At 43.6% G+C, this 20,674-nt stretch overlaps 1 protein-coding gene across 2 annotated transcripts in view; it reads left to right on the top strand.

Moving 5' to 3' along the window:
* rhbdl3 (rhomboid, veinlet-like 3 (Drosophila)) overlaps positions 1-20,674 on the top strand; it is a 60,454-nt gene that overhangs the window by 28,758 nt on the left and 11,022 nt on the right. For both annotated transcript variants that reach the window (XM_070987105.1, XM_070987096.1), the window contains exons 4-7: positions 6,662-6,820; positions 13,701-13,925; positions 14,532-14,680; positions 20,382-20,494. In XM_070987105.1, coding sequence (XP_070843206.1) covers positions 6,662-6,820; positions 13,701-13,925; positions 14,532-14,680; positions 20,382-20,494 — 646 coding nt within the window. The remainder of the gene's footprint in view (positions 1-6,661; positions 6,821-13,700; positions 13,926-14,531; positions 14,681-20,381; positions 20,495-20,674) is intronic.

The following is a 20,674-nucleotide window of genomic DNA, read 5'->3' as shown; positions in this document are numbered from 1 at the left end:
TACCGCCTCAGCCTGGAGGATGTTATTATTAAAGACGGTGACAGTCAGAAGTCTTTCCTGGCCCCTCAGACAGCAGCCGCGTCTTATGAAGTGTGCTTATTGCTTCGCGTCCTTGTCCACAAGCGCAACTTTGCTGTCATTTCAGGCACTCAACAACTTTAGTCATTCTTTTTACCGTATTTCTACCTGCTGACACCCTGCGTGTCACTGCATCCCCATGAGGCAGGTCACACATGTTACGCTGCTGAATGACTTCTTCATGCCTGTTACTGCGTGAGCCTATTTGGTTGGATTATTTTCCTGTGTAAAAATAGATGACTTTACAGGAGATAAGGCTTCAGTTTCCTGCCCTGTCAGTTTGTTTCACAGCATTTCTGCTTTATTGCGTAGAAGACAGTGCAAGAGAAAGAGTAGCTGACTGGATGAGTCACGCTGAAGGTCTTCATACCAATTCAAAGCCAATGTTTTGTGTACTTGGTGCAGTGTGGGCTGCTTTCCTGCAGAGCTCACAGGGTGCGTCCTGTCTGAAATGTTGATGATGTTGTTATCAAAGGTTTTTTGGGATCCATTTTCTGCTTATGCAGCATAAATTAGACACAGCAATGTAGCTACAGTTTGAAAAAGAGGTAAGAGTTTTGATTTATTCGCTGATTTACAAGGAATTTTAAGTTATGCATGTGAGAGTGAAACATCGTCCTACAGCTTTCTTGCGCTGTTTTCACTCACATGCTTACACGACATGATTATCACATACCAGCATTCACTGCATCAGCTCTTTAATGTGTGACGGGTTCAGTGTGTGTGAGGTAGGTGTAAGAGGATTTGAGGGTGGCCACCAGTTAGCTGCCAATAGACCAGGATAGGATTGAGTTACTCACTGTCTCTCCTAATTAACTCTCTTCATTCACACCCCGCGCCTCCATCTTCCCTTTAGTCTACTGTTCCAGGCGACAGCTCTTCAGCAACTCAAAGCTCCTGGACAGTGACCTGCACCAGTCTGGGTCAAAGGTCAGGTCACTGAAAGTGCTGCAGGTCAGCCAGGGCTGAGAGTCAATAGTGAAGGTGATTCAAATTCTTGAATTCTTAAATCCCACCAAGCCTCTCTCTGCTTCTTACTGTGAAGGGATTTGATGGTTTGTGATGAATATCCTGTAATCACCCAGTGAAGTACAGCAGAGGACTTTTTGATTTTTCCCAGTCACTTAATATGATTGAATGGAGCCATTTATTTAAAATATACAGCAGCTGTAGGATAAGTGAGAGAAACCTGAACAATCTCTCCCAGATATTTTGCAGTATAAATAAAATGAGACAGTTCAAAAGGTCAGAAAATACGATATCTGCTTACTTTTTCTAAAGGTCTTGAGATGGCTCAGTCGTTCACCCTTAAAGCTGTTTTGAGTAGCATTTTGTGGATTTTATGTTTGCTCAGGCTGCTTCATCTCTCCAGGCTCTCTGTGCAAACTTGAGTACTTTTACTTGAATAAAACTCCCTGACCCTTACAAACCGCCTGCCCTCTTGTTCCTGATATTCAGCTTTATGAAAATGAGGCCGAAGACAAAAAGCCTTGCATTGTGTCCAATCTGCACCGCCCCCCACTATAACCCGTACCAACCCTCCTTCACCCCCCGCTCCCCCTCCCTCTCTCTGCTGTTTTTCTCCTCCGCACTGACACCAGGCTTCCTGAGAACCCCTCAGTATGAAAGCTCATTGGCTGTGAATGTTTTGTGGTATTATGTCTGCACCAGGATTTGTGCGTGTGTGTATGCCTATTTTAATCTGAGGGATTTGCATCACGCACCCTTCGCTGTTTGCAAAACAAGCCCTATAGAGCAGAGACGATAACCTAGTTATGAAAATGAAAAATTTGCTGGGATAGAAGTGCAGTCAAATTCACGTGAATGTTCCTGCATGCACAAGCTAAATACCTACCAATATGTAAGTACTGCATTACCCAAAATCCTCTCCTCATCCACATGTACGTACATGTAGTATTAGTAATGCTGCAGTCACTCTGCAGAAAATAGGACCCCCCCCTTTTTTAACTGTGTACATAAACAGATAAAAGTCAGATAAATAAGTGTAACACAGTCAATACAACTGAGTACAGCTGAGACAGAACTGAATATTTGATTAATCATCAAAGATTTCTTTTCTTATAATTTACTAGTTCCAGCGTCTTAAATGTAAACATTTGCTGATTTTCTTAGTGAGAATCTGAATAAAACAAATGTACAACTGGCATTTTTCACTGTTTTTGGACAGGTTATAGACCAAACCTTTAATCACATTACATGAGAAAATAGATAATGAAGTCAATAGCCCTACAATTTAGATTTTACTTATGAGCTAGTGGTGAAGTCTTAGATGGAGAGTCATTCTTGTATCATATAGTGTCCCGTCTGCACGGACCTCTGGGTGCATCAGAAGGAAATGGTCACTAATTGGAGTGAAGGGATTGGGCAAACCTTGCATGAAATTGCCATCGGAGGCCCATTGTTGAGTGTGTGTGTGTCCCTCTGCTGCTCCACCCCCAGCAGCCAGCCTGTGGGCTTCAGAGGGGGCTCACTCAACTATTAGAAGCCCGTGGCATCGCAGAGAGGAGAGGTGCGACGGACTGTTTGTGTGTGTGAGGAAAATAACGTATGGCAGCCTGCGCCTGGGAGTGACAGTAAAAGTGATAACGGGCAAATTTATTGAACTATTTATTTTTTCTTCAGAGGGAGCCCACTTGCTCACTTTAGAGAGAGAAAGTGAAGGGAGAGAGTGAAGGAGAGGGGGGTGAATGTAGGATGAGGGGGTGTTCTGTGTGGGGCGGGGCGAGGAGGGTGAGAGGAGGCTGACTGGGATTTTAGGGATGTGTGTGTGTGTGTGTGTGTGTGTGTGTGTGTGTGTGTGTGTGTGTGTGTGTGTGTGTGTATGTGTGTGTATTTGAAAGAGAAAGATGGGGGAGGTGTGAATTGAGGGTCTTGGATTGGACTGTAATCCTTTAGTCCTGGTTAGAAATAACCCCGGGACAAACAATATGACAGGCACACACACACACACACACACACACACACACACACACACACACACACAGAGCACATTGTTTCGCTCACACACACTGAGTGGTGAGGCTGGTGCTGGCTGACGTTACTTCATCATGACAAAATGTCTTCGGCAGAAACTGGCTGATTTACTGCAAGTGAAGGTTGGTTCTTTCTGTGAAGTAGAGTTCCCATTTTATGCTTCGTGTGTGTGTGTGTGTGTGTGTGTGTGTGTGTGTGTGTGTGTGTGTGTGTGTGTGTGTGTGTGGGAGAGAGAGAGAGAGACATGAAGAGAGGTGTTTTGGTGTGTTATGTTGTTATGTGTACAGGAACTGAGTAGTGTTTTGAGTATGCTGGACTCAGCAGTGCAAGTTTAATCATATTCTGGAGTTAACTCTTATTTGTTTGCCTTGTTTTGTTAAAATGCAAATGTCATCTTAAGAATACTCTCTAGTTTAGGAATACATAAATGTCTGTCTGATGCCATGTGGCAGATCGCACACATTCAGACTGGTTGTCATAACTGAATCACTCGCGTCTGGTAAGATTACACTGATGATCCTCAGTTTGCCTTTTCTGATTAAAACATATTACAATGCATTAATATTGCTCCATTATGTTGTCGAGTGTTCGCTGACATAAACACAGTTTTTCTTTATGTAGCGTTTGTGTTGTGAAATGTTGTCATTGCTGTTTCCATTCAGCTGATTTGTGCTTGATAGAAGTCTTTGCGTGCATGCAGTGCCAGCCTACTTTTCTTTAAAGAGTGCTAATATGCTTGTACTCACAGACTTGCCTTACAGGCACCAGTTTGCTGTGGGCGTCCATGTTTTCCTGAGCAGATGCACTGGGATGCTTTTAGACTGAAAGCCGGGAATACCGACTTGGAGCTATTGACTTCCAGCTTGCAATGGACTGCAGCCTAAGTGAGCGTGTGGTTGCACCAAAATAGGATGTAACTCACATCACTGTCACACCTCCCACAGCGGATATGTCACAGTCTTGTGTGTAGTCCAGATGCAATCTAGCTGAAACAGCTGTAAGTCAAAGTGGGGGAAAGTATTGCAGACATGGTGCCACACATGAAAGCTTTGGGCTGAGTTAGCGTTGTGGTAAATAAGCAGACGTCTCCTTCATGTCTCTCCTCTCAGTTTCACAGGTCGTCACTGTGGGTGTGTTGTTACTGAGCTCTATTTAGTTATGTTTCACGTGTTTTCAAGGCACAGTTCATTTGATTTGCATGTTGATTCAATACATAACTTGCATGCAGGTTATGGTAACGTTATGCTACAATTAGCACAGACGAGCTTCTTATCTGTATGTGATTGAAGATAGTAACAGACTAATTTTAGTAAGTTGGCTGAACTGTGATAACTAAATTAACTCTGAGCCCATTAGCTAATGTTATGTAATGTAATAGTTTTAATATGGTGACCAGGTGTTAGGTAGATTAACCACAGCAGGACACCAGCCAAATGGGATTACTGCGCAGGTTGATGTTATCGTGGTAGAGATTGATTCATTCATAATTATGAAAGCAAATACAAGAGCAAATAAACGAATGCGCTCATTTGGAAAAATCAGTCAGTAGCTATTCTCTGCAGTGTATTTTCTCATTTCGTGGAGGCATTTCTGGATCAAAGGGCGTATGATGTAAATACGTTGGCTTTTCATGTGCTTAATCTCCATTCATCTGCAGTAGGCTTCAGTAGAACTGGCACTGAAGTGTGGCACCAAGCAGAGCGTTAGAAAGTTGGTATTATGACATAATGACTCTTCATTTTTTTAGAGTTTTCTTGGTATGTCACTGCTAAAATCATGCTGTGTTTGCTCACTGGGTTAGTGTGTGTTAGAGCGCTTACTTTACTTCACTGAATGAGTTTGAGCACTTATCTCCACCCAGGTGTAATCTCTGCTGTTGGTCATGAAGACCTTGGTCAGATCATAAACACACACAGAGCTCACTCAGAGGCGAGAGTTGTGTCGTGCCTTCTTGCTCCAGTAACAGCAGTGACGGGGGTGCGTTGATGGAGGCACGTTCACCTCGTCTGAGTGACTTCTATGTGTGTTATCGTCCCATCTGCCCACCTCTGAAGTAGTAACTCTCTGCCACATAATAAACTGCAGCCACAGGAGCTGCACAAAATTAGTTCAGGCCAAGTGTGAATATGCGTGATTATTACAGCCAAATCTCAAAGATGGCGCTGAGTGGAAGTGAGGTGAACTGCGGCTTCAACAGCAGCGGGAAAAAAAGCATTGTCACTGTTAGGTAATATGGAGGAAAACAACATGAGCACCTGCTGCCAGCCTGGCTTTACTCAGTGTCTGCCAACACCGGCATATGGCAAACACGCACTCTCTCTCTCTCACACACACACACACACACGCAAGTCACTGTTTCTGGTTCGGGGTGTTGGAATCTGGCAGGCGGCTCATGGATATCTGAAATGTCACATCTTTATGCACGACCGCGCTGTATTTACACACACAGGCATGGTTACGCTCACATACGCAAATTTGCAAATATGCAGATGCAAAGACGCACACTGATACTGTACATATGCACACACACGCTCACACACAGGCTAGAGGCGGAGAGGGAGCGACTGTCTTCTGTCTGCATCCACAAACAAGCTGACAGTTCAGCTCAAACATTACGTGCCGGATTGTCATATATTCAAGGCCAGTTTATCCTCACTTGAACAGACAGATACTGTCACACAGCTGTTTTTCCTGTTTCATCCTTCTTTTCAGGGATCAAGAGGAGCTTGATTTTTAGGAAATCCAGGCAGAATTACAGGCATTTTATTCCTTTAGAAACAGAGAAGACTATAATAAGTGACTCTGCTCTCCTCTCGGGAATCAGCACGCCTCCTTTATAGCTTCTAGCTCTCTTTGCTATAGTTCACAACATGAAACACAAACAATACAGATATTTTTAAGTAGCGGTTTCCTTCTAAAATGCCATCTAAGATTTGGAACCCCGAGCTACGGAGTGCAAAGGAAAGAAAAGAGCGTGCGGGACCAAGATGACAAGCTGGAGAGAAGTGCTGAGCTCTTTTCGCATTCGAGTGCTCAAGCAATCAGCGCCCTTTTGAATTTCCAACTCTTTAAAATATCTTTGGTTGTGTCAGAATATCTGGTGTTTTTCAAATGCATTTGAAAGCCTCCTCTGTTCTGACTGTGAATAAGCAAAAAAAAAAACAAAAAAACAAAAACAGCCTGTGGTTAAATGCGGCACTCAGTGTCATTTCAAAGTGAAATCCAAAGCTGTTAAAAGTTACTGCTGCCTCTCAACAGTTGGGCCTTTCTGGAGCAATTATGGCTCTTTTATAAGACGCTAAACCGCTGCTGATGGGTTTTTGAGCTTTTGATGTTGGGCTGCATAGAAAATTATACGCTGGGGGTTGTAGACTGCTCATGAACTTCGAGCATGTTTATTTGTATCTGCTGCTTTATATGCTGCATGTGTGTTGTGCTTGTAATCTACTGTCGGCCATGTTTGCTTTGACTCAAGCAGAGATGTGTCTTTGTGTCTGCTCTCTTCCATTTGCTCTTCCTCTTTCATGCGGTTAGAGACATTACGTGTAGTTCTGAGCACTTTTTGCTTCGTCTATGTGTTCATTCACAGTATGACCCGGAGAATTCGGGCTTCATCAGTACAGAGCGGTTCAGGGACCTTCTGGCAACCCACGGCTCTGAGCTTGACCCCCACAAGCTGGAGGTCCTGCTGGCCCTCGCCGATGGCAACGCTGATGGAAAGATCTGCTACCAAGACTTTGTCAACCTGGTGAGATGTTTTAAACCTTTACTGGCATGCTGACATCAATGTTCAGCAGAAATCAGTGTTTCATTGGCACCTCTTACCTCGCAATGTCTCCTTAAATCTGTGTTTAGATGTTCATTTCAGTATCAGTCAGTATATCCAGTATGTTCTTGCAAGCTGTGGTGAAATTCATGCTGGGAAATGCAGAAATGGGGCTTTGAGTCAAATGAGTCTGCAGCTCAACTTTGACAAGACTCATTGACTTTGGACTTTGGACCTTTTGACTCAATTAAAAATGATATGCATCGAATCAGCTCGTCGTGTTCCTGATGCCGGGTGTGCTTCCTAATACTAATTAATCCATCATCAGATACTCATTCATTCAGATACATCAGGCCTGCACAATGATGCGTCAGATCATCCCGTTTGACTGTAAAGACTCTGCTGCGATCAACCGAAAACGGACAGCAACGTGCCGAAAGATTTTACCTTTCAAGTTTATTTTTGAGTTTATCTGAAAGTAACACAAGTTTCGAAGAAGTTAAAAGGTTAGGATTTTGTCTTGGCTTGCTTCTTGACCCGGGATTTCATCGTGATGTGGTAAAACTTTTGTCACATATCAAACCATTTTTTCCCCATTTTCACACCCAGCCCCAAAAGCCATATTCCAAGATCACCTCAGCTACAAGGTGGAGAGGCTTCCTAATAGGAAATGACTTTCAGTGTGGTGATAAATTCCCCTCTTAACGCTCACCTTGCCCCACTTTCACTTTCACCTTCAAACAGCAGCCTGCTGCTGATTGTCCAAGGTCTCACTCAAGCATCTCCAGCTGTGCTCACTGCCTCATAACCTTCTCATTTTCTGTTTTCCGCTGTCTCGCTGTTGCTCCATGTGGGAGGCTGAACTGCTGACCCGAGACAGTGTGGAGTGGTCTTGGAGTGGGAGTAGTTGTGTGGTACACAATAACTACTGGGTGGCTGAGGGATGGAGTGGGGCGTGTGTGTGTGTGTGTGTGTGTGTGTGTGTGTGTGTGTGTGTGTGTGTGTGTCGAGACTTCAGGGAATTCATTGTTGTCTGTGAATGTGAGCTTGTCCATCTCCCCTCTTCTCTCTTGTTCTTCAGAGCTGTTTATTGTCTGATACAGTGGGTGAGGAATGAGGCCTGTAGGAGTCTTGGAAAAATGTCAAAAGGGCCTTTCGCTGCTGGTTTCCAATTGGTGCATTCGTGTCATGTGACAGGCTGCGGGTCATGTTGTGCAACTGGAAGTGGGACAGAGAGGAGTGGGGTGCCAATGTTTGTGTGTGTACATTCACTTTTTTTTTTCTTAGTCGCTATTGTGTCCACCCCTCAATGTTTCATACATTCATAGAGGCAGCAACAGAACAACAGAGGCCAAACACAGGGAGGGAGGAAAGCAGTGACATGTATTCATGATTATGGTAATATGCCGTGCAATGAATAAATAAGTGGTGGAACAATTAGCTTAGATTACATGAATTGATTAGTTCATCATTTATCAAGCAAAATGCTGAACATTTGCTTGTTCCTTTGACTCAAATGTGAAGATTTTCTTGCGAATGTTAATTTCTCACCATTTTCTGACATTTTATACACTAAACTATATCCATTAATCGAAACATGAAGTGACACGTATTTATGATTACGGTAATAAATAATGTGCTGAAAAGACTATTTGATAAATCAGCTGACCTGCAGAAAGATAATCATTTAAGCCATGCCATCAGTCAGTAGTATCACCAAACAAGCTTCGAGGATGTGAAGATATTCTGCGGTTGGAGTTGGTTGGGCAAAACAAGCAATTTAAAGACACCACTGTGGGCTCTTCAGTGTGTTAGTCATTTTTTGCTTTAGCTTTTATTATTAAAAACCAGCAAGAGAATAAATGAAAAGAAAATTCAACAGGTTGGTGAAAATAATGGTTTGTTTTGGAATGAGTGCGTCAGATAGCACTGCTTTTGGTTAAAGGTTATACTGTAGATGTTAAGTGTTATTTATAAGCATTTCTGCACATGTGAACCCACACTTCTGTGAAAAAGCTTGTAAATATGATACCAATATCAAAAGGAATGCGAGGTATGGCATTAATGTTCTCCAAGATGGAGCTCAAAGGGTCAAAGGGAACTTGAGAGAGAGTTGTAATTCTTAATCGGCTGCTTTCTGCTGCTATATTTCTCTCTCTCCAGCCCTTCACAGAAGGAAGGAAAGAAAAATGAAGAGTAGAATTAGAGGAGGAGGTCAGGACAGACAGAGACAAACTGTGAGGGGTTTATTTGTCGCGCCATCTCTCCTCTGTACCGCAGCTCTTCCATCAATGTGATTGTCAGTAATTGCCTGCTCACTGCTCCGTCACAGTCGGCGTTCAAATCACCGCTCACTCCCTCTCTAACCTCTTCCTCCCTCCATCTTCTCGCACTCTTTACCGTCTCCCTCGGTCTCTCTGCCTGTGCACCAGCTCTCAGCTGCTTCTTCCTTATCGGTGCCTTTCTCCCTCTTCTTTCTGTCCATCCGTCTCCTTCTGTCTGGCTCTCTGTCATGCATACATTCATCGCACTACGATTGTCCTGAGTAGAAACTGGCTCAGTAATAAGTTCATATTTCGCAAAATATCTACAGAAAACGCTGAACCGCTCTGTGATGAGATGGTGGAATGACCATGATGGATTTGTGGCAGTGCTTGCAGATGCACTTGTGTAGTACGTCCTGTTTTGGCTCGTGTATGCCTGCTACAGATACACAAAGTCAAAACTATGTGGACGCCCCTCCTGTTTCTTGTGGTTTGGGCTGTGCTCTGCTTGGAAAAACACAGTCCCCTTCCTTATATGAACGGGTCCACTCTGTTGACTCAGTGGAGCTCCCAACACAGAGAGACCTGACAAAAACACATTAGGTTGTTTGGCAAAAAAGTTGAATATGGAGGCATCCTGGTCAAGGAGTTAAGGTGCTAACCATGAATCGCTGGTTCGAGTCCGGCGGGAGTCTCGACTCCAGACCTTTCTTGCATTTTGTTCACCATCTCTCTCTCCGCTCGCTCCTTGTCATCTCTACTGTCAGCTGGCTGGAGATGCCAAACATTTCTTTAAAAAAGCAACAAAAACTGGCTCCACTCCAGCATCATCATCGGCATCCAGCTGGGTGCTGCGCTGGCCAATCAGATAAGCACAAATACTGATTCCTGGTGGATCACAGTGAAGGCTGCATTTCTAATGTTTAGCTGCTGATTGTTGTGACAAAGGATAAAATGATTGTAACTCATGGATCTATTATTAAAACTGGGCTTCCTGGATGGTCGAATGCATTTTTTGAACGCAGCGCTGTTTGCTGTTGTCGCTGAATGGGAGCAAATCCCTTCAGCCTGGATCCAAAATCTTCTGGAAAGCTTCTCAGAAGAATGGAGGCTGTTACAGCAGCATGATAATGCCCACGGGGACATAAGGGGAGTATTGCTCAGGTGTCCACGTATGTTTCAAGTATTTCTGTGATAAAGCTAATACAGCTTTGCTTTTACTCCCTCTTTCATCCTCTACCTCCTTCTTCCATCTGTCCTCCTCTGTCTCCTTCTTATCCATCTGTTTCTCCCTCTCTCTGTCTCTGGCCTGTCCTTCTCCTCTGACTGTGCTTTCCATTGAACAGGCTGTGAAATTGTCTCTTGCCGGCCGAACACCCATTTGTACCCTTCACCTCCTTTCTTCCCCTCTCCCTTCTCCCCTCGCCAGTGGGTAAACAGACAGAACGTCATTCTTTCTTTCTTGCCGTACAAAGAGGAGAGGAATTGCAGTCACTTCACAGGAAGAATTGACTGTCTTTATGGAGCCTGGGGGAGGTCCGTGTTTGCGTGTGTGTGTGTGTGTGTGTGTGTGTGTGTGTGTGTGTGTGTGTGTGTGTGTGTGTGTGTGTTTTGTGTGGTCTGGAAGTGGCCATGGTAACCCATAATCATTTTCCCACCGCTCTCTGTGCCTAACATCAAGGCTGAAATAATTGGCTTTTTCTGAAGCTTATCACCAAACAGCGATCCATGCAGAGACACTAAATGTCCCATTAAACAGTACCAGAAGAACCGACAGCTGACGGCTCACACAGAGATTTTATTGATATTCTGATTTTACATCCGTCTTCTTATTATCAGCATTTCCTCTTTACTGTGTTTGAACCCAATGTGTGATACGTACCTTTATTTGCAAGTTGTTCACAGATAAATATGTCGGCTATCTTCAAATGAAAACGTCCCTTATTTCTCTGAAAAGGCTTTTCTTGTGCTTTAATAAACATCAGTCACAGCTTTAATACACAGGCAACACTTTTAAAGTTGCAGCTTTTGAAGTCGCAGCAGCTATCCACCTTTTCCTGCACTTTCATCGCCACATTACATTTATCCAATTTGCAGCAGAGTAAGGAAGAGATCGGGGAAGGAGGGAAAGAGGGAGACAGACAGAGAGGTAAGGAGACTGTGGCAGAGAAGTGGGACAGGACTCATTGCATCTCCATGGTGAATCTTAAAAAAACACACAGCGAGTGTAATAAAAGGCACAAAGCTTGGAGACAGCAGTGATGGGGCCGCCACATAAACCACATCCATGCAAAGATATGGCCCTTTTTTTTTGTTGTTTGTTTGCATCAGCTGCTCTTAACAGTGACAAAGTCAAACCTTGAACAGCATTTATTTTTCTTCTTTTGATTTGACATTTTAGTTGATACAAACACGTATGAGTATCAGTAATATTTTCTGTTCTGTTGTTCCCTCTGTGGATGTGTTTCTTGTCATATTCACTCATATTGTGTGTTAAATAGGAAATATATTTAACATGCACACGTCAGTATTGCTTCATTGCTTAATAAAAAAATAACCTGATTCCCAAACCAGCAGCTGAAACCTTTGGAAACAATTTTTCTCACTTTTCTTAACTGCATTTTCAGCTGTAGCTTTGGGACGAGGAATAAATGCACATGCTCTCGTTATTTCTGCATCTAAATGTCAAGGACGTTGTCATGACCTGGCTCAAAGGAAATGACAAATAACGAAAAAAAGGCAGAGCGAAGCCAAATACAAAATATATTTATTTACACAAAAGAAACTTAACAACTAAAGATATAAACAGAACAACAGGCGCTGGTCGGGAGAAACAAGTCGAGCAGAGCAGAGCCAAGCGAAGCCGCAAAGAGAAGAGCCGAGCCGAGCCGATCCACACCAAGCCAAGCCACGCCAAGCCAAGCCAAAGCAGCGCCAAGCAGCGAAGAGAAGAGAGAAGCCCCAAGCGACCAGACGCCAATCAGCCACAGCATTTAACTCCTTCCATGCACCGGCCCAGGTGTTCACCATCAGTCTAATTGAAAGGCTGGATCAGCTGATTACCTCGGAAAAAACAATGATTCGTTTGTATCAAACCACACACCCCCTTTCTCAAAGCAAACGGCCAGCAGGGCCGTAACAGCGTGTTCCTGTCGTTCAATCAACCCCAAGCGAGGTCTATGAACAATTTTAACATGTTAAAGTTAAGGATCCTCTGTGTGGACGTGTCCTCACCTGTCCGCAAGAAACTAAATCAAAAAGAGATGACAGTGCTTTTGAAACCAGAGCAGAAAAGTCATTTTGTCAGGTTTTAAAAAAAATTACACTGGCTGACAGGATCCTCCATCACTGAATGGTTCTGAGTGATGGACGTCTTGTGAGGTCCCCACCTATAAATAAATGGACATACAGTATATAAGAGAAGATAAATCTTTATTGATCCTGAGTGGGCAAAGACAGATGGATAGAGAATGAACACAAGAAATAATAAGAGGTACATAAAACTGAAATGGTAATAGAATAAAAGATATTACCTTCACAGGAGCAATAGGATATAAAAATGACATGGTAGAGTTTTCTTAGCAGAGTCAGTGAGTTCATGTTAACAGTGACGAAGTATGAAGTGCTTGACTGCATTTTTAGAGAGATAATATTAATATAATATAGAATATGAAGAAAAAATCTATGACATATAATATATAACAGAATATATCAAATATGTAGTGAGGTATATAATTAGTATGTTTACAAAATGAAAAACAGTATATGATATATATGTATTATTATCGTTGTATAATAATATCTGCTTATATCTGTCAATCAATTCTTCATCGGCAGGAAAAGATGTAGAGAAGGGTTTGGTGGTTGCTAGGTGATGATACAGGCATTCTGTTGCCGTGGTGAAGTTGGAGGGGTCGGTCAGTCTGCTGGAGTGAGGAGGATTGGTGTGTGTGTGTGTGTGTGTGTGTGTGTGTGTGTGTGTGTGTGTGTGTGTGTGTGTGTGTTTTACTCCTGTTGTCGGGCCATATAGCTGTCATTGTAGACATTCAACATTCTTATGGGGACAAAACACGAGTCCCATAACGCAGACATTAGATTTTAGGATGAAGACTTAGCTTAACGTTCAGGTTTGTCATGGTTACGGTAATGCTCAGAGTAAGTCTCTGGGAAATGAATGTAAATCTATTTAATGTCCCTGACAGGAAACGTGTGTGTGTGTGTGCGCGCGTGCGCATGCGTGCGTGTGCGTGTGTGTGCGTGCGTCTCTGTGTGTGTCTGTGTGTGTGTTCGTGGCCTGTACCCAGAGTGTGCTGATTCTCCAGATGTACATTAAGCAGTTTGGGAATATACTTTACAAACTGAAGTATCTTGAAGTGTTCACTTGTTAAATGAAACAACTCATTTACATGTTTCCAGTTTGCTCATGAAAGTAAAAACCTGCTGCACGAGCGACGATAAAGCATTGAAACTCTCTGACCTGCCTCTCACCCCTCTCTCCTTCCCTCTCCGTTCTCCCACTGTCTACTCTTCCATTTCCTGCCTGCACCTCCCTTTAAACCCCTTCATCACTTTCCTCTCCTCCTTCCTCCTTTCTCCAGATGAGTAACAAACGCTCTAACAGTTTCCGGAGGGCCATCCTGCAGGGGAGCCGGCAGCTCAAAGGCTGCAGTCTCAGAGATGAGGTAGGCTTGGGGCTGTCCCAGCGGCTGGTCCGACATGTCGCCTACGAGACGCTGCCCCGTGAGGTCGACCGCAAGTGGTACTTCGACAGCTACACCTACTGTCCCCCACCCTGGCTCATCCTGGCTATCACCATTGCTGAGGTACATTGTTGGGAGCATAAGACCAATATACTGTTTGATCCAAACCTTCTCTTATTAAAAGAGCACTGCGGGGTTTTTGACTGCTGCCATTACAGAGCCATGTTCTGATCAGCAGGCTCATACACATGTACGCACACAAGCACGGGGATGTAAACATTGAGTGTAGGAGGTGGTAATGCAGATATGTAGAGCATGCAATCCACACAACATGAGGAAGAGGATGGATTGTCCATAGTTGTCACGATACTGTAATCTTGCCAAATGATATTTTTCTGCACAGTCATTTTATGCATGTATCTGCAATCCAATATGGCCTCTACATGTTAGGTTGTGCAAAACAATTTTCATCTGACATTACAGATGTGCTAGTCAAATTATCGACCTCAAATACTGACAGTCAGTCATGATATGACCTCTGTTTTTATGCTGTTCCACTGACACTCAGTGCAGTGAAAACATGCAGCTATGTACCAGCAAAAGGCAGGAAAGAAGAGGCAGCTAGCTGATGTAAATATGGATGTGAACAACGCAGGTTTCAAAATATTCAAGTTATTGGTGTTGCAATTTTTTTTTTCATTCTGTATTCGCCCATCTGTGCTCCCCCAGGTAGCCGTGTTCATGTATTATGGCTTCCAGCTGGACCGCTTGGTCCTGCAGGTGTCCAGCCCATCTTTCCTGAAGAGTCCTTTACTGTACCACCCCCAGCTCCGAGTCCAGGCCTGGAGGTACCTCAGCTACATTTTCATGCACACTGGGTGAGTTCACATCTCGCCATCGGATTTGTAATTACAAGCATTAGGTCACGCCGCAGTTCCCGTGGACACAGTTGAGTGTTTCTGTAACTGTCAGCAGCCAGATTTGGGATGCTGGAAATGCCTCAATGACACATTTTGCATGACCTGAACTCATCCTTTACAGTTTGTGCACGTCAGTGTTGTGATAGGGGAAATTACATATTGATAAATGTGAACTACAGGTACTGCATATCTGAGATGCCTCGGGTGGTTCAAGCTTATAACCTTAAAAAAAATTCAGAGTCAGAGCTTGTTACATATCAATTTTATTCGCAAAAATACACAGTTAATTTTCACTGAAACAAACCAACTAAAAGCAATTCGATGCTTTTCACTCATGAAGGAAAAACGCACATAAGCAAGGAGCTGGACAAATGATGCTCTTTGAGCTGCTTTGGATGCAGTTCAAGAATCGACTGTATGAGAAGTTACAAAATAAATAAGCAAGTGCCAAATAATCATGTAGGAAACCTAAGTAAGTTCTTAATTGAGCGATTATTATTAGATTATTGGTGTAATGTGTACATACTGCAATGCTGCTCTCATATCTGAGCATGGGGAGCATTTGTCTCCATAATCACACTCGTCTGCTAAAAGGAACCACTAAATATTGACTTGACAGATAATTTGATAAAACCTAACATAATAGTTTTGCAGCCTACAGCCTCTCATCTCCTCTCCTCTCCTCTCCTCTCCTCTCCTCTCCTCTACACTAAAGACATATTTTATTGTCAGTTCAGGCCAGGTCATCCAGGTGTAATTACCCTTCTGGGTAAATGTAGTCTCTGACAATAGTGAGAACTAATAAAATGGTAATTTAATTAGGAGGACCTAGAGGTGCCGTTGGGGAGAGAGGCAGAGGACGATAGTGTGTGGTTAAAGGCTGAACTAGGAGGGACGAATGGAAGGATAAAGGGATGGAGGTGGGATGTTTAGCATGCAGTGATTACACAGGAACATCGAGAAATGACGGCGGTCCTCAGGGGAAGTGGCTGTTGGAATGAATCCAGTCTGACAGAGAAATGTTCAGTCTACCAATGTGTCTGATTTTATGTGATTATTAGCATGATTCTGTGCTTTTATCATTCCTGTGTGTGGTTACTCAGTCCTGTTCATGCTCTTACGTTGTGTCCTAACGCGCCTCGTCATCTCTGACTCTGACTGCCGGTTTCAGTCAAGTGAGATCTCATTCACTGTGGTTCTCCAGTCATTGCTGATTCAGTGAGCTGCCTTCCACTCAGTGTCTGCTCCATGTTTCAAGACAAGCTGGTGGGGATATATTGAAGAGTTGAACCCACAGTTTCCAGACTACGAGAAAAACATGGCACACCGATGTGATGATGACCTTGATGATTGACCTTAGTTAGATCTTTATCGAGTGCATTTTGTGGCTTTCATTTCATTTAGTCAAGTAGATTTTGTAGATTTGTGTGTCAAAGGGCATTTGTGATTAACTGATTAGCTCCTGTTTGTAATGCTGACACCGGAGCCACTGGGAGAGACCTCCATTAGAAGGCACATGGAGACGCATTTCTCAATGTCTCTGTCCTCCACATCATACGGGGGGTTGAAGTTTATGTAAAGGGTAAACTTGGTCAGCGTGGAGCCTCGTGCATGTGACGGCTCGCGTGGGTCGTACAACAATTAAAGCGCTCCAGTTCTTCTAACGTACTAGGGAAAAAAAATCCTTAACATATTCTCTAATTCCAGATAAATGCCAAACGTTACTGATGCAGCGATGGAATGACCTTTAACAAAGGTCAAGGACGGGAATTAAAAAGCACCACACTGTGTGCATCCTGACCCACTGATCCGCCAGCGCTGACATTACTGTGCTGTCTGCGACTGAGTGCTCGCTGCTTACAATCGTTAACAGTGACGCTGCCTTTTGAAAACCTTTTGTGCCTGCACGCACGCACACACACACACACACATTCTCTCTTTCACACATCTACAAACCATGTAATCCCATCAACAGCTCAGTTAGACTGATCCTTCCCAATTCTCTACACCAAAACAGAGTGTAAATATTGGCCCCAAAACATCCCTCAGTAGAGCGTCATGCAGACTCGCTCTCTTTTCCCTCCTCCCTCCTCCCTCTGTGTGTGTGTGTGTGTGTGTGTGTGTGTGTGTGTGTGTGTGTGTGTGTGTGTGTGTGTGTGTGTGTGTGTGAGGGGAGTAGCTGTGAAAACTTGTGGAAGATCATCTTCCTGCAAGATTTAACTGTGACTCTAAACATTTTGCATCTTAAAAAGATTTCTTTCCGGTCGCGTTTGTCCCCTCTGTTGTCCACTTCAACAGCACCTATTTTTTTCATGTTTCTTGTATGAAAGACTGTCCAAATTGTGTCTCTTTTCCTCTCTCTTCATAAATGCAGCAAAATCTTTTCATCGGGTGGATGCAGCTGAAGCGTAAATTGAAGTTTCACTGAGTTGAGAGCTTGAATTGTGCGGAAAAATGAACTAATTGTTCAGGTCGGCTGTAGTTTGTGAACCAGTGATAAATAAAAAGGAAAAGATTAAGCAGTGCTTTTGTTGAGCACCCTGAAAGACCATGGTCATCTGGACACAATAGGAACTCTCGTGGGCATCCGCAAAATCTGCCCATCCCTCACAGCCTCATTAGCAGTATAGAAATAGATAGCCGCTGTTATCTGGAGTGGAGTTGTCCTTCTGCGTTTGGACAGGCCTCCCCGAGCCGATCAATATCCCCCATTGTCTCTGTGATTACTGGAACGATCCCCTCTGTCGGCATTGTGGTTGAGGTGGCTGGGTTGTTTCAAACTAAATAGATTATTGGCTGTGTCTTGGTTTTTCCTGTCTGTGTGTTTGTGTGTGTGTGTGTGTGTGTGAGAGTGTGTGTGTGTGTGTGTTTGTCTGTTTGGGGAATGTTTGCATTCATTTTTGGGATGTAGAAGCTGTTTGATGTTGAGCTTATTTTATGTATTTGTTTTCAGAATACCCCGACAGGACGAACAGCGTTCAGCGGTTCAGTTTGCCAAACTGTCGAATGAGGCTTAAAAAAGGAGAGATGTCTCTCTGTCTCTCACTCCCATCCTGTCGTCTCTCTTACAGCATATGTGAAACAGAGATGACGCTATAACTCAGACGCAGAGAGAAAACAGACGAGGGAGGCGAGACAGTGATGAAGATTATGAGGGAGGGAGAAGAGGCTGAGAGGCCAGATTATGCTAGCTGGCTGTCCTTTTGGATTCTGCTGTGACATCTGAATGTGTCCGTCCTGCTGACTGAGGTTTGGCTGGAAGGACTTCCTGGCCGTGAAGGGCACAGTGTGTTTGTGTGCGTGGTTGTGCGTGTGTGTGCAAAGCTATCCCTTGCTTATAGACGTCACAATGAAACACATGCTGTGAGCAGATTTGGGTATGTTTGCACCTCTTTTATCTGTTATCGTGCAATGTGTACGTGCATGCGTGCGTGCGTGTGTGTGTGTGTTTTCATATGTAATGTTTGAGTGCACTGGAGTGTGTTGATGATTATCTGTTGATAGCCAAGACAGTGTTGTTTGATGAAGGAGCAGATGTTCTGTCTGTGTGTGTGTGTGTGTGTGTGTGTGTGTGTGTGTGTGTGTGTGTGTGTGTGTGTGTCCGTGAGGAAGCACACACACACACACACACACACACACACACACACACACACACACACACAAACATATGGTCTTGGAGAAAACAGGCTGTTGATAACGTCTTAATAATGTTAATAATACAAACCGCACATTGCACGCACTTCCACTCAGTGACTGATCTGAGTATCGTCACTTTTATTAAAATATGTGAGATATATCTGAGACAGGCAGGTTATTATTATATTTTGACTTGAGTCCGTCATCTAAGTCACTTAATTTCTGATCATGTCTGTGCAGTCAGTAGAGAGTGAGATATCTGGTTTTCTTGCTTTCAGAAGAAGCCACTTTCACTCTTGCACAGTGTGGAAAACAACTTCCATAAACCCAGAATTTGATTTTGTCACAGTTTGTGTTTTATCATTGTATGGTGCCAGAGTTGAGTGTGTTTCCTGTCAATCATCTGACACCTCACCCACGGGAGGAAATGGAAGCACGCCGCCCGAACAAAGTGTATTATCATATCCGTGTCTGCACAAATGGAGCTTTTTATTGGCGCAGAAATAAGTTGTTTTCAAGCTGCTCGTGATTGCAGGTTTGTCTAAAAGTCTAAATGAGTGCATTGTCGATTGAAAAAAGTGTTTGTAGACATTTTTTTGCAAGAAGACTCAATGATAAAAGTAAGAATTGCATGAAACTGCTACTGAACAAGCTTTGTTTTTTTAAGACGGGTGGGATTAATATGCTCAAATTATGAAGCAAACCCATTTTATCTTCCGTACCGGCATCAACACAGGCAGACAGTTTGATTAATTAAAAAGTTGATCAACAGAAAATGAATTAGAAACAGTTTGGATTAGTTATTTCATTTGTTTATTCAAGCGCAAATGCTAAATATTCGTTGGTTCCAGCCTCTTAGATATGAAGATTTGTGTCTTTTCTGTGTTTTGTGTGCAAGTAATTGTATTGAGCGTGCTTGAGCGTGATTGGCATTTGAAGATGTCAGTCACTATATTTGCATTTAATGGTCTAAATGAAGGCGGCACGGTGGGGCAGCAGGTAGTCACAGCAAGAAGGTCGTCGGTTCGATCCCCGGGTCGGACAGGGCCTTTCTGTGTGAAGTTTGCGTGTTCTTCCCGTGCATGCATCAGTTCTCTCTGGGCACTCCGACTTCCTCCCACAGACTCATTAGGTTAATTGATGACTCCTAAATTGCCCCTAGGTGTGAGTGTGAATGGTTGTCTTTCTCTATATGTTGCCCTGCGATCGACTGGTTCAGGGTGTACCCCGCCTCTCACCCGTTGACAGCTGGGATAGGCTCCAGCCCCCCCGCAACCCCGAAAGGGATGGTCGGATATAGAAAATGGATGGATGGTCTAAATGATCAATAGAAAATATAATAAATAGATTACTCAGTGATTAAATAATTATTAGTCGCAGCCTCTCAGAGTTTCACTCCACCACAGCAGTACAGTGGAGGTGGTGCTGACAGCGTGTTGGCGAGTGCAGTGCTTTTCTGAATGTGTGTCCAGGTTTCTCTGAATAATCCACAGAGCTTTCAGAGGAACTGTTCCTCAGTAGAAAGTAGAAAAGTGAAAAAAAATGTCACTGCGTGTTCTGTTGATTATTGCTCAGAGTAACTGGGACAGTGCCTCAGGAAAGACACATTCATTTTTAAATGTCATTTTCAACACTTAGAGCACAATGAAGACTAAACTCTGCATGCACGTTCGACTCTGTTGAGGTAGATTTGTAGAACGTGTTCTCAAGTCTGAATTTTATGTCACTGTATTTCAGACCCATAAAGCCCCTAAGGGTGAATAAGGCTAATACTGAGGTTAGTCTAGGTGTTAGAAGCAACAGCTAACACCAAATTAACTACAGTCACTTAATGAATGATTCACTTTTATATTATTATTACATTTCTCTTATTTTTGTGGCTCATGTGATTAAATATGGATTTAATTTAACTCTGTTTGTTTGTGTGTGTGTGTGTGTGCGCGCGCACGTGTGTGTGTGTGTGTGTGTGTGTGTGTGTGTGTGTGCGTGCGTGCGTGCGTGCACGTGTGTGTGTTTTTCACAGGATTGAACACCTGAGCCTGAACATGGCCATGCAGCTGTTGGTGGGAGTCCCTCTAGAAATGGTCCACGGAGCCCTGCGGATCGGACTGGTCTATGTGTGTGGTGTGCTGGCAGGTGGGTGTGTGGTCTCACACACACACACACACGCACGCACAAATACATGCAACAATTACAATCTCAGTCCTTTTACACTCACTGCAGACATTTCCCTCCCTCTTTTCCACACACACAAACACTCACACACTTCCAGCTCCACCGTTGCAATTTTAGTGTTCAGCCCTGATCAGCTGAGAC

Source organism: Chaetodon trifascialis, chromosome 2, assembly GCF_039877785.1.
Source record: "Chaetodon trifascialis isolate fChaTrf1 chromosome 2, fChaTrf1.hap1, whole genome shotgun sequence".
NCBI classification, from domain to species: Eukaryota; Metazoa; Chordata; class Actinopteri; order Chaetodontiformes; family Chaetodontidae; genus Chaetodon; species Chaetodon trifascialis.
The sequence above is the reverse complement of the archived record's forward strand: the minus strand, read 5'-3'. Positions and strand labels throughout refer to the sequence as shown.